This window comes from Sorex araneus, chromosome 1 (genome assembly GCF_027595985.1).
Source record: "Sorex araneus isolate mSorAra2 chromosome 1, mSorAra2.pri, whole genome shotgun sequence".
In the NCBI taxonomy this organism is placed as follows: domain Eukaryota; kingdom Metazoa; phylum Chordata; class Mammalia; order Eulipotyphla; family Soricidae; genus Sorex; species Sorex araneus.
Window position 1 is genome coordinate 1,536,217 of NC_073302.1, and position 11,696 is coordinate 1,547,912.

At 70.9% G+C, this 11,696-nt stretch overlaps 1 protein-coding gene across 1 annotated transcript in view; it reads left to right on the plus strand.

Moving 5' to 3' along the window:
• RXRA (retinoid X receptor alpha) overlaps positions 1-11,153 on the plus strand; it is a 33,892-nt gene extending 22,739 nt beyond the window's left edge. The window contains exons 3-10 of the mRNA XM_055133088.1: positions 2,347-2,503; positions 2,575-2,754; positions 6,201-6,370; positions 6,532-6,661; positions 6,796-6,928; positions 7,197-7,288; positions 7,409-7,514; positions 9,166-11,153. Of these exons, the coding sequence (XP_054989063.1) occupies positions 2,347-2,503; positions 2,575-2,754; positions 6,201-6,370; positions 6,532-6,661; positions 6,796-6,928; positions 7,197-7,288; positions 7,409-7,514; positions 9,166-9,313 (1,116 nt within the window). The 3' untranslated portion in view covers positions 9,314-11,153. The remainder of the gene's footprint in view (positions 1-2,346; positions 2,504-2,574; positions 2,755-6,200; positions 6,371-6,531; positions 6,662-6,795; positions 6,929-7,196; positions 7,289-7,408; positions 7,515-9,165) is intronic.
• The last annotated feature ends 543 nt before the right edge of the window (positions 11,154-11,696 follow it).

The window sequence follows — 11,696 nt, forward strand, 5'->3', positions numbered from 1 at the left end:
GCGGGGCTTGGGGGGCCTGAGCGGCAGGGGCGGGGCCATGGAGCTGGATGGTGCTGTGAACACTCCTGGGGCGCATGTGCCTGGTTCCAGGGTTGGAGCCAGGCTGTCTTCTATCCGCTACTGTCCCCCTAGCCCCCGGGGCCCCCCGGGGTGCTCCCATGGCTCAGAGCTCTGAGAGGTGGCCACTTCGCTGCTCCCCCAGCTCCGTCCCTACCCTCCAACCCAGGGGCTTCATGACCGGGGCGGCACTGAGGGGACCCTGTATGTCCCGCCCGACTGCACAGGAGTCAGTATGTGGCCTGGGCCACAGTGTGCACAGGGAGAGGTGCTGCAGGGGAAGGGGTGAGCCCGAGGCCCCCATGACTCTCATGTTGGGGTCCAGCCAGCCTGCAGGGGAGCGAGTGTCAGATCAGCTGTCCCCGAGTCCCTGTGCTGTCTCAGCACTCCACTCTGCATGCCGGGCCACACACGCACCCTTGGGTCCGGCCTCATGACTGGCCAGGGGGGGCTGACAGTGCAGGGGTGCAGGTCAGCAGTGCAGCTGCTGAGCCCCCCTGCCTGCTGCAGACCCCCAGCCAGAGGCTCTTGGGGGCTCCATGGCAAGGTCAGGCTGAGCAGTGCCCGCTGCTGGCCTTCCAGACGCAGGCTGCCGGTCAGGAGGGCCGCACCTGTCCTCTGGGGTCCAGGACCAGACCACCTCGGGCCCAGTGGGATTCTTGGCTGGCCTCAGGCCTCCCTGCCGTTGTGGGGCCCATCAGGGCAGGTGGACATGGGGGCCCTTGGGTCCTGCTCTCTGGCCTCAGAGCCGCAGCTCATGGGGGGCAGATAGAGACTCCTGTGTGGGGCCCCAGGGCCTGCAGGGATGGGGGGGGCGCTGACCCTATGCTGGGCTTGGCTGCCCTTCCCAGGGGCTTCTGTGCCCCCACCACCCCCCGCCCCCCCCCGCAAGCTGAGGTCAGCTTCTGGCTTCAGTGGTTTGTCTTGGAAACCTGGGGTTCCCCATATTCCTGGGACTGTGGGTGGAGCGGGGGCGAGTGCCCCCACCCTCTGCCCCCAAACCACAACCGCAAACACAGTTTCTGGAACCAGCGTTCTCCGGTTTTGCTGAGGCGGGGGCCGGGCGCGGGGGGGGTGCTGGCCTTCTGCCTAGCGCTGTGGTGCCGGCCAGCCTTGCTCCTGTGGGCAGCATGTATGCTGGGCCCTGGCGGTGGGCACCAGGTCGTGAGGCCCCTCCATGGCGGGTGGAGCGGGGGAGCCCCTCACCTGCCGGGTTGTGTGTGGCAGGGCCATGGCCCATGAGGCGGGAAGGGTGTGGTGGGACGGAAGGGGTGAGTGAGAGCAATAGGAAGAGGCAGGAAGTGAAATGGATCCCAGGGATGCGAAAGGGGAATCGGAGGCCCCGCCCTGGCCCCTCGCCTGCTGCTCCCCAGGCCTGGCGCCTGCCCCCCCCCTCGTGCCAGCACCGTCTCCCGGGCGTCCCCGAGCTCTGTGCCCGCTGCTGAGCGTCGGGGGCTCCTGCAAGCGGCCCTGGCGAGTTCGCCCCCTGCAGCTGCTTCCTGCAGGGCCCCTTGCCTCAGTTTACCCAGGGCAAAGGCCTTCCCAGGGCTGTGAGACAGGGCAGGTGCCCCCCCTGTGGTTAGGGGCCACCAGAGAGGAAACGGCAGAGAGGAAATGCCCCAGTTCCTCTGTGGGCCGCGAGCGGGGGCAGAAGCCCCGGCCCCGCAGGAAGCTGCACCCGAGAGCTGGTGCCCAGGGCCAGCCTGTGGGGCCTCCAGGTGCTGGTGGCCGGTTCCAGGAACCCCTCCCCAGCAGGAGTGGGTGCTGGGGTCCAGGATGGCTGTCACCCCCCAGTGGGCGGGGGGAGGGTGCAGGGGTGGAATAGGCCTGGCGAAAGCTGGGTGGTGCCCTCTGCCTGGGGCTGGCCTGGGGGCAGCCGTGGCCCCACCCCCTCAGCAAGCTGGGGTATTTGGCTCCGTCACCCAGGGTATCCCCAGGTGCAGGGATGGGGGAGGCGGGATCCGCCAAGCCCCTCTCGCCTGACCTCACCGCCGGTGCCCCCTGGAACAGTGTCCTGGAGGGTCAGTCAGCCAGGGCTCCCGAGGCCAGGCGAGGGTCCCACAGCTGGAGTGGAGGAGACTGGCGTGGGGGTGGGGCAGTGGAGACAGGCTGACTGGGGGTAAACGGGAAATGCTGGGCTGGGTGACGGGGCCGGGGAGGGGGGGCACCCAGGGAACCAAAAGTGCTGAGTCATGGGTGAGTGTCCCTCAGGCAGCAGCACCAGGGCCCTCGGGACCCCCCTCCCCGGCCACGTGTCCCCGCCCAGTGACCCCCGCGTCCCCTCCCCAGCTCAGCTCGCCCATGAACCCGGTCAGCAGCAGCAGCAGCGAGGACATCAAGCCGCCGCTGGGCCTCAACGGCGTGCTGAAGGTGCCGGCGCACCCGTCGGGGAGCATGGCCGCCTTCACCAAGCACATCTGCGCCATCTGCGGGGACCGCTCCTCGGGTAGGGCGCGGGGGGCGGCGGGCGGCGGGGCGGGCCCCCCGGGAGGCGCTGACCCCGCCGCCGCCCGCCAGGCAAGCACTACGGGGTGTACAGCTGCGAGGGCTGCAAAGGCTTCTTCAAGCGGACCGTGCGCAAGGACCTCACGTACACGTGCCGCGACAACAAGGACTGCCTGATCGACAAGCGCCAGCGCAACCGCTGCCAGTACTGCCGCTACCAGAAGTGCCTGGCCATGGGCATGAAGCGGGAAGGTGAGCGGCGGGCGGGCGGGAGGGGCAGGCCCGGGGCGGGGCGGGGCCGGGCCAATGGGCGGGGCCGGGCCAGGGGGCGGGGCCAGGCCTGCAGCTGGTGGGGCTGCAGGGTGTGAGCAGGGGGCGGGGCCTATGGATAGGGCGGGGCTAGGCCTGCAGCTGGTGGGGCGACAGGGTGTGAGCAGGGGGTGAGGCCTGCAGGGGCGGGGCCAGGCCTGCAACTGGTGGATCCACAGGGCAGGGGTGGGCGGGCGGAGCAGGGGCGGGGCCAGGCCAGCAGCTGGTGGGGCCGGTGGGGTGGGGCCTTTTCCGCCCTCCTCCAGGCCGCCTGCCTCAGCAGCACGATGGGCCCCCTGGTTTTCCGTCTGGTCGTGGGGTGCTCACTCTCTGCGGCCAGCAGTGCCGCTTCAGGGCGCCCCGAACTCCGCTCTCCCCCAGTCTCCTCTGGGGGTTCCTGCGTTTCCTGTTAGAGGCCCCCCGTCGGGCAGGTGCGCCTCTCACCACCCTGCAGGAGGCGGACTCTGGCAAGCCGCAGGGCGCTGCCCACTGGAGCTTCCAGTCCCTTGGTCCCGGTCCCCGGGCCAGCTTGGAGTGGGGACCGGCAGCGGAGTGCAGGGGAGCTGGGCTCCAGGTCCTGCTGTCCAGTGAGTGGGGAACAGTGTTGGGGGGCAGGGCCAGCCTGGCCACCCCCCCTCTGTCTGGCTGCAGCTGCACGGGTCACAGGGTCACAGAGGCCTCTGGCCTTGGGTCTCAGCCCGGTCTATGGCTGTGGGGCACAGGGGTGAGTACAGGGGGTATCGCACGATGCCAGGAAATCATCACATCCCTGTTCCCCAGCAGCCCCTGGGGGCTCCGCCATGCTGACGGATGTGGGTGGACCCTCCACAGGGCTGTGGTGCTCCTCCAGGACCTGTTGACCGAGGGCACATGGGGAAACTGAGGCGCCCAGATGGTCCAGCGTGTCCAAGGCGCCTGCCTCTGGCTGATGGGGCATTCTGAGGCGGCACACGGCACCAGAGTCGGGACTTGGGGCTCCCCTGGGGACCCCGCGGTGCAGGTGGAGCTGGGCTCGGCAGGGAGGCACCTCCCAAGGCCCTGGCCTGTCTGCGCCCTGACACGTGTCTCCGGGGGCTGCGTGGAGAGCGGACATCTTGGGGGTGGGGGACAGTTTGGCACTGCGCAGACCCCCACAGTGGCCTGACTGGCTGTGCCTGACCCGCCACCAGGAGGGACAGAGGGACCTTGCCCAGGCTGAACCCCACCCGTGTCCAGACTGACGCCTCGTACAGTCTGAGTGGGGGGCGGCTGCGTACCCGGCTCCTCAGGCAGCCCCCACCGTCACCAAGAACTGGGGCGCAGGGAAGACACTGGTGACACTGGGGTCTCGGGGATGGCTGGATCTGCTGCTCGGTGCTGCTGGCCCCTCCTGAGCTCGCCTGTGCTGTCTGGGCCCGTCACGACACTCACGGGGGTCTCGGCTCCCCCCCGGCTCCTGGCTCCCCCAGGAAGCAGCGCGGGACCCTGGAGCTCACTCTGGCTGCAGGGGGCCCTGTCCACTGTCCTGGGGGCCGGAGAGGCCTGACTGGGCATGAGGCGGTGGGAGGGCCGGGGGGCCAGCTTGTGTGCCTGACCAGTGGGTGGGGTGTGGCCCTGCTCGGGCCCACCCTGGGCCGTGTGGGCAGCGACCCCCTGGCACCTGGGAGCTGTGCTTAGCCGCCCGCGAGGGCCAGGTGTGCTCACGGCAGTGCACCCAGCGGGCACCCCACAGGCTGGTGAGCTGGGGGTGCTGACGGCATCTGGGCCTGCATGCAGGCAGCCCCGGACTCGCTCGGCGGCATTCCGTGGGCGGGGGGCGGCCGGCTGGGAGACGCCTGGGCACAGCCCTGCAGCCGGCTGGGCCTGGGCCTGTCTCCTGGGGTGCTGGCGCAGGACGGGGGGCAGGCCTGCCCAGGGCTCCTCTGGGGCAGCGGGCTGGAGGGGCCGCCCGCTGCACCCCTTCCCCTCGGCCTCCTCCAGGAGGCCCGTCCCGTTTCCTTCCCGTCCCACTTTCCCACTTTCTGCCCGTCCCATCTTTTTCCTGCCCCGTTTCCTCCTGTTTCCTTCCTGTGCTTGTGTGAGTGTGCGGGGGTGGGGGGAGTGTGTGTGCACGTATGTGTGTGCATGTATGAGCAGTTATTACTGCACGTGTGCATGCATGCGTTAATGCATTAATGCAATGTGACTGCACATGTGTGCAGGCACCCATGGGTGAGACTGGGGCCCAGCTTTCTGCGCCGAGCTGGAGAGACCCGAGCTGTGTGGGCTGTGGGCTCGGGCTCAGCCACCCCGCCTGAGGGAGCTGGGCCTTGGGAGACCGCCCGTGGGGGCGGGGCCGCGCTGAGCTGGCGTCAACAGCACCCCAGGTCCATCCCACCCCCACTTCCGGGGATGGCGGCGCGGGGCTGCCTCAGCTCAGGGTCCCCTCTGGCCCCGCACCTGGGGGCTGGGGTCCTGGCGTGATGGTCGCCAGTCCCTGGCTCCTCTGCCTCTGCGGGCACCACCTCATGGCCCTAACGCCCCTCCCGGGGCCTAGGCCAGTAGGAAGCAGGCCCCCCCAAATCTATCACGCTGCTGCCCGACACAGAGTGCCTCAGGCCTGCGTAGTTCTCCACTGCCACCAGCGAGGAGGGCCTGGGGTCGCACACGGGCACTGCCGCCTGGGGGTCCCACACGGGCACTGCCGCCTGGGGGTCCCACACGGGCACTGCCGCCTGGGGTCCCACACGGGCACTGCCGCCTGGGGGTCCCACATGGGCACTGCCGCCTGGGGGATCCTGCGAGAGCACGGCTGTCCTGGGGGCCTTGGGGCCTCAGTTTCCCTCGCTGTCAAAGTGGCAGTCGTGACACCCCAGGTTCCGGGGTCCCTGCCTGCTCCCCGCATGTGCCCTGCGTGACGGCTGGGGAGCGCGGGAGGGGGTGTGGGGCTCGCTGGCAGCTGCGTGCTGGTGGGGGGGGTGCGGACAGGGAGGGTTCCCCAGGCGTGTCCTGCTGAGCCGTGTGTGGTCAGCCTGCCCCCCGTCCACGGCCCCAAGACGTCACTGTGTGGTGTCCGCGAGGGGCTCCTGCCCTCAGGGGCCCTGCTGTGTGGTCGGGGGCATTGTGGGGGCCGGGGGGCTGCCCTGAAGCCCCCTGGAGCCATGTGAGTTGGGGGGTTCTTGGAGCAGGGGTCCCTGCCTCCTCTGGGAGAGGTGCACAGGCAGGCCCCGTTCACTGACCCCCGTCGGGGTGGGCACCAACCTGCACCCCTGCTTTCTGTCTCCCCTCTGGCTGCAAGACCTGCCCCCAGCCACGTGCTGGCCCTGGGGTCCCTGCGGTCTTCGGGGGACCCTTCCCTGGGGGTGGGGGCCGGGCAGGGCGTGACCCCTCCTGCTGGGGCTCTGCTGACGCGCCCGGCCCGCCCGCCACAGCCGTGCAGGAGGAGCGGCAGCGCGGCAAGGACCGGAGCGAGAGCGAGGCTGAGTGCAGCAGCAGCGCCAACGAGGACATGCCCGTGGAGAAGATCCTGGAGGCCGAGCTGGCCGTGGAGCCCAAGACCGAGACGTACGTGGAGGCAAACATGGGGCTGAACCCCAGCTCGGTGAGTGCCCGGCCCGCACCCCCAGCTGCCCCTCCGCGCGGCCCGAGGGTGTCGCGGGCCGGGCCGGCTCCTCTCGGGTGTCCCCGGGGTGGCCCTGCGGGGCTCTGGGAGGGGGCAGGCCTGGGCCGTGTGCTCAGCCCACGCCCTGCCGACCCCCCCAGCCCAACGACCCCGTCACCAACATCTGCCAAGCCGCAGACAAGCAGCTCTTCACCCTGGTGGAGTGGGCCAAGCGCGTGCCCCACTTCTCCGAGCTCCCCCTGGACGACCAGGTCATCCTGCTGAGGGCAGGTGAGTTTCCGGGGGGCGGGCAGGGGGCAGCCGCGGCCCCCGCGGAGCTGCCTTGTCCTCTGGTCCCCCCGGGGAGCACCGGGCCTCAGACCCCAGCCTCTGGCCCGGCCGAGACACCCGTGACTGACCCGCAGGCTGGAACGAGCTCCTCATCGCCTCCTTCTCGCACCGCTCCATCGCCGTGAAGGACGGCATCCTCCTGGCCACCGGGCTGCACGTGCACCGCAACAGCGCCCACAGCGCGGGGGTGGGCGCCATCTTCGACAGGCGAGCCCCCCGCCCGGGTCCTCGTGGGGCCCCGGGGAATGCGGGGTGGGTGCTGTGGGCGGGGTCCCAGGCGTGTGCGGGATGTGCGCCGGTGGGTCTGGGGGTGCTCACGAGGCTGAGAAGGGGCGTAGGCCAGTGGCGAGGCGCCGGACGGAGTCCTGGGCAGCGTCCTGCCAAGGGGGTCCCCTGAGCCCCTGCCGTCACCTCCCAGTCCGCAGGCCCCAGGACAAACCCCACAGCCGCCCCCTGACGGCCTTTGCCCCTGCAGGGTGCTCACGGAGCTGGTGTCCAAGATGCGGGACATGCAGATGGACAAGACCGAGCTGGGCTGCCTGCGCGCCATCGTGCTCTTCAACCCAGGTGCCCCCCGCCCCGGGGCCTGAGGTCTCTGGGTGGGGGGGCCAGCGGGCTGATGGCCGTCCCATCCCGGGGTGCGCGGAGGCCCCCACACAGCCCCTGACTGGCCCCGTGACCCCGCAGACTCCAAGGGGCTGTCGAACCCCACCGAGGTGGAGGCGCTGCGGGAGAAGGTGTACGCGTCGCTGGAGGCGTACTGCAAGCAGAAGTACCCCGAGCAGCCCGGGAGGTGCGTGACCCCCCCCCCCCCGCGCTGTCCGTTGTCTGGCTGACCCTGCGGTGCGGCCCCCGGAGGGGCGAGGCCCGGGCCTGGGCGCTTGGGCCCACACCTGGCGCTGCCCGCCGAGGGCGGCTGTCCGCCGAGGGCGTCTGCCCGCGCCTGGCACCCGCACGGTTAACCGCCGCCCGCCCCCCGTGCGGCGGGGCTGGGGGCGGGCAGGCGCCTGTTTTTCCTGGCTTCCCGCTGCAGCCGTCCTGCCAGCTCAGCAGAAAAAGGCCCGTCCTGGCCCCCCTCCAGCCGCGCGGCCCCGCCAGGGCCAGCCTGGAACAGAGAAGCCGTTCATGGCCCGGCCACCGCCTCTCCCGCGGGGCGGAGGCCACGTGGGCGGGGGCCGGCAGCACGTGGCCGCGAGGGGGGCGGTGGGCGGCCCTCCCCCGCGCGCCCCCCTGGTGCCCAGGTGCCGCCCGCAGTGCCAGGCGCGAGGCTTTCCGAGGAGGGCGTGTCGGGGCACCGACCGCTCGCCGGCCCTGCCCCAGCCCGGCCCTGCCAGTCTGTCCGGCCCCGATGCCCAGGGAGAGCCGTGCCCCGACTTGCCACGGAGCCCCCAGCCCCCATGCCCGCCCTGCGCAGCTTCCCGCCCCGCCCCGCCCCGCCCTGCCTCCCCGCTGCCCAGCCCCGCCCGCCTGGCCCTGCGCCCTCCGCCTCCCTCCCCGCCCCTTTCTCTCCTGCTGAGCCCAGCCCCTTAGCCTTGCCAGCCGCCCCACCCTGCCCCTCAGCCCCTCCCCCGCCAGCCCCGCCCCGCCCTGCCCCGCTCAACACCCTGCCCAGCTCAGCCCCTCCCACCCTGCAGCCCCTTCCCGCCCCGCTCAACACCCAGCCCCCTCAGCACCCTCCCCCCGCCAGCCCCGCCCCTGCCCCGCTCAACCCCCTGCCCAGCTCAGCCCCTCCCACCCTGCAGCCCCTTCCCGCCCCGCTCAACACCCAGCCCCCTCAGCACCCTCCCCCCGCCAGCCCCGCCCCTGCCCCGCTCAACACCCTGCCCAGCTCAGCCCCTCCCACCCTGCAGCCCCTTCCCGCCCCGCTCAACAACCCCACCCTGCTTAGCCCCTCCCTGCCCTGCTCAGCACTGCCCCTGCCCCACTCAGCTCCTCCCCACCCCACTCAACAGCCCCGCTCCTGCCCTACTCAGACCCTCCCCCTCGCCCCCCTCAGCCCCGCCTCACCCCACTCAGCCTCTTTGGGCCTGCTTCACTCAGCCTCATTTGGCCCCGCCCACCCACCAGACCCGCCCATTCCACACTTCGCCTCGCCCACCCCACAGCCCTGCCCATGCTGTACTTAGCCCCGCCCACCCACTCAGCCCTGCCCACCCACTCAGCCCCGCCCATGTCGTACTTAGCCCCGCCTGCCCCACTCAGCCCTACCCATGCTGCACTTAGCCCCGCCCATGCCGCACTTAGCCCCGCCCACCCACCCAGCCCCACCCATGCTGCACTTAGCCCCGCCCGTGCCACTCTTAACCACACCCCTCCTTACTCAGCTGCTGCCCTCTGGCCTCATCTCGGGCCCCACCCTGCTCAGCCCCGCCCCGCCAGGAGGGTCTCGGCACCATGGACTCTGGTGCCGCCCTGGCCACACCCCTGATGCCCACCTCCCGCAGGTTCGCCAAGCTGCTGCTGCGGCTGCCGGCCCTGCGCTCCATCGGCCTCAAGTGCCTGGAGCACCTGTTCTTCTTCAAGCTCATCGGGGACACGCCCATCGACACCTTCCTCATGGAGATGCTGGAGGCGCCCCACCAGATGACCTAGGCCCCGCCGCACGCGCCTGGCCTGCGCGGACGCGCCGCAGCCCGGAGATGTGTGCCCCGCATTGCCTGATGCTGTTGTCTGTGGATGGGGCAGTAGTCTCGGTGGCCTCAGACACCAGAGAGGACTGGGGTGAGACCCCCACCCAGCCCCCTGCCCTCCGCGGGGCCCGGAGCTGCGGCGGACAGGGAGCCGAGCCCCGGGAGGCGTGGTCCTGCTGCTCGGACAGACCCATCTTTGGGGTATCCAGCTCGGCCCGCCCAGGCTTAGGGGAGGGGCCTGACGGGGCCCCAGAACACGAGAGGCACCTCAGGGCAGGCAGGCTCCTCCCCGCGGCATGGGGAGGGAGCACCCCTTCTTTCCAAAGATGTCTTGTTGCCTGTCTCCTGTCAGTGGGAGCAGCCGCGGACCTCTGCAGGGGTGGGGGCACAGCCGTGTGCTCTGCCGCGTCCCGGGCTCCGCCCCCGCTCCATGCTGCCCGCACCCCACCCGTGCGTGGCGCTCTTCACCCGGGCCCGCGGCCGCCATCCCGCCCCCCCTTCCCGGAGTGGAGGCTGCTGGCCACACCCCCCGGGGGCTTCGAGCAGCAGGAATGGGGCACGGCCAGCAGCTCCGGAAGGTTCTTCGGATCTGAAGGACCTTGTCCAGCACCCTAGGCCCCTTCCACAAGCCCGCCTCCCCAACACCGCCGGCCCCACGGCCCTGCAGCCCGTGCAAGCTCGTGGATGCGGCTGCGGGGCCCGGGTCGGGTGCCCGTGGCCCTGGCAGCTGTCCTTGCCCTCCCGGTGGTGCAGAGGCTGCGTGGAGCGTCCACTCTGCTGTCCACTCTGCTCTCAGAGGCCGGTTCTGGCCCCCTAGCCCCATCCTGGAGCCCAGGGCTGCCCCCACCTGTCTCCAGCTGGGGCAGGGGCTGGGCAGGGGAGGCCCACGGCCCCACTCCAGGCTTCCAAGGTTCCTGACGCCTCCCCTGCCCAGCGGGGCCTGGAGAAGCTTCTGGCAGGGCACGGCCGGGACTGAGGCTCCTCCCAGCTGCGCCCACCGTCTCCGGTACCGTCCACATGCCCAGTCCCCACCCACCGGCCTCTCGTGGGACAGTGGGGGCCCGAGTGGAGAAGAGCACGCTTTGGGGGGTTGGCCATTCTCGGCCAGAGCTGAGGCCCCACCACTGCCCCCGGGTGAAGCCGCCCAGCCTGCCTCCGCCGGGACGTCTCGTCGCTGCCGCTGTTCTCTGTGGTGGGACAATCTCTGATCTCCTGCAGATATGCTGGCGTCAGCCCCTTAGCCACCGAGTGCCGCCCTGCCCAGTTCCCCGGAGGACTCGGGCTGGCCGACGTCCCCCTCGCGAGTTAGGGTGCGACCCGCTGCCACCCCCACGGCAAGGGCGGGGCCGCACCCGCTCCCCGACGTTTCGTGTTCGTTTCCAACCAAGACTTCTCCCCCCGTTTTCCTATGAATTTGCTTCGTGCAAGCAAGGACCTAAGGACCCTCCTCTGGTGAGCCCAGGTTCCAGTGACCGTCTCAAGACCAGGAGACGCATCTATTTTCAGATGCTGGGGGCTGGGCGGGGCCAGGCGCGCACCGGAGGGTACACGCGGGAGTCGGGAGCTAAAGCATCGGGAAAGGTAGAAAATCTATTTTTGTACAAATGTAATTTTATCCTCCTGTATACTTGGATGTGGCGGGAGGGTGGGGCTTCTCCGGTTTCTGCTTCCCGGGCTGCGGAGCCCGGGCCGGCCGCCCGCTTCTCTCCCCTCGGAGCCTGTGTCCAGCCCCGCGCACTCGGCCCCAGGGACATCGGTGTCGGCGGCGTGGGAACGTGGAGAAAGAAATCGAGCGTTTCACAGCCCAGTCTCCTGGCCTCGTTTGTCCGCCGTCACTGTGGCACTCGGGCAGGGGTGGTGCTGGCGGTGGGGACTGGGCCGTGTCCTCTGGGTGCCCCACTCCAGCGTGGGCACGTGAGGGCATTGGCCCCTGTCTGCCGAGACAACCCCCGTGGGACTATTCCCGCGGCCCCTCCTGGTGCCACCCCACGCCCGCCCAGGGCATCTGGGTTCCCAGCCCCCCTCCCCGCCTTCGGGGCCTCAGTAGTGACCGGCAGGTGTGCGTCTGTCCCCACTCTGGGACTCCTGTCCCCTGCCTGCCCCAGAGGAGGGGAGAGGACCCAGGAGCCCCAACGCTTGTAGCCCCCAGCCCGGCCCCCGCAGGGCCCAGCTGCCACAAAGCCCCAGTCAGCCCCAGGAAGGAGGCCCTGGCAGCCCCCCCCCGCAGTTCTGGGGGCCCCTTCCTGGCCGTCCTGCAGAGTGGCCGGGCCCCCTTAGCTCCCGAGGGGAAGGTCAGCCACGGGCTCCAGGCATCCCCGAGTGCCGGATGCGAGATGGGGGGAGAC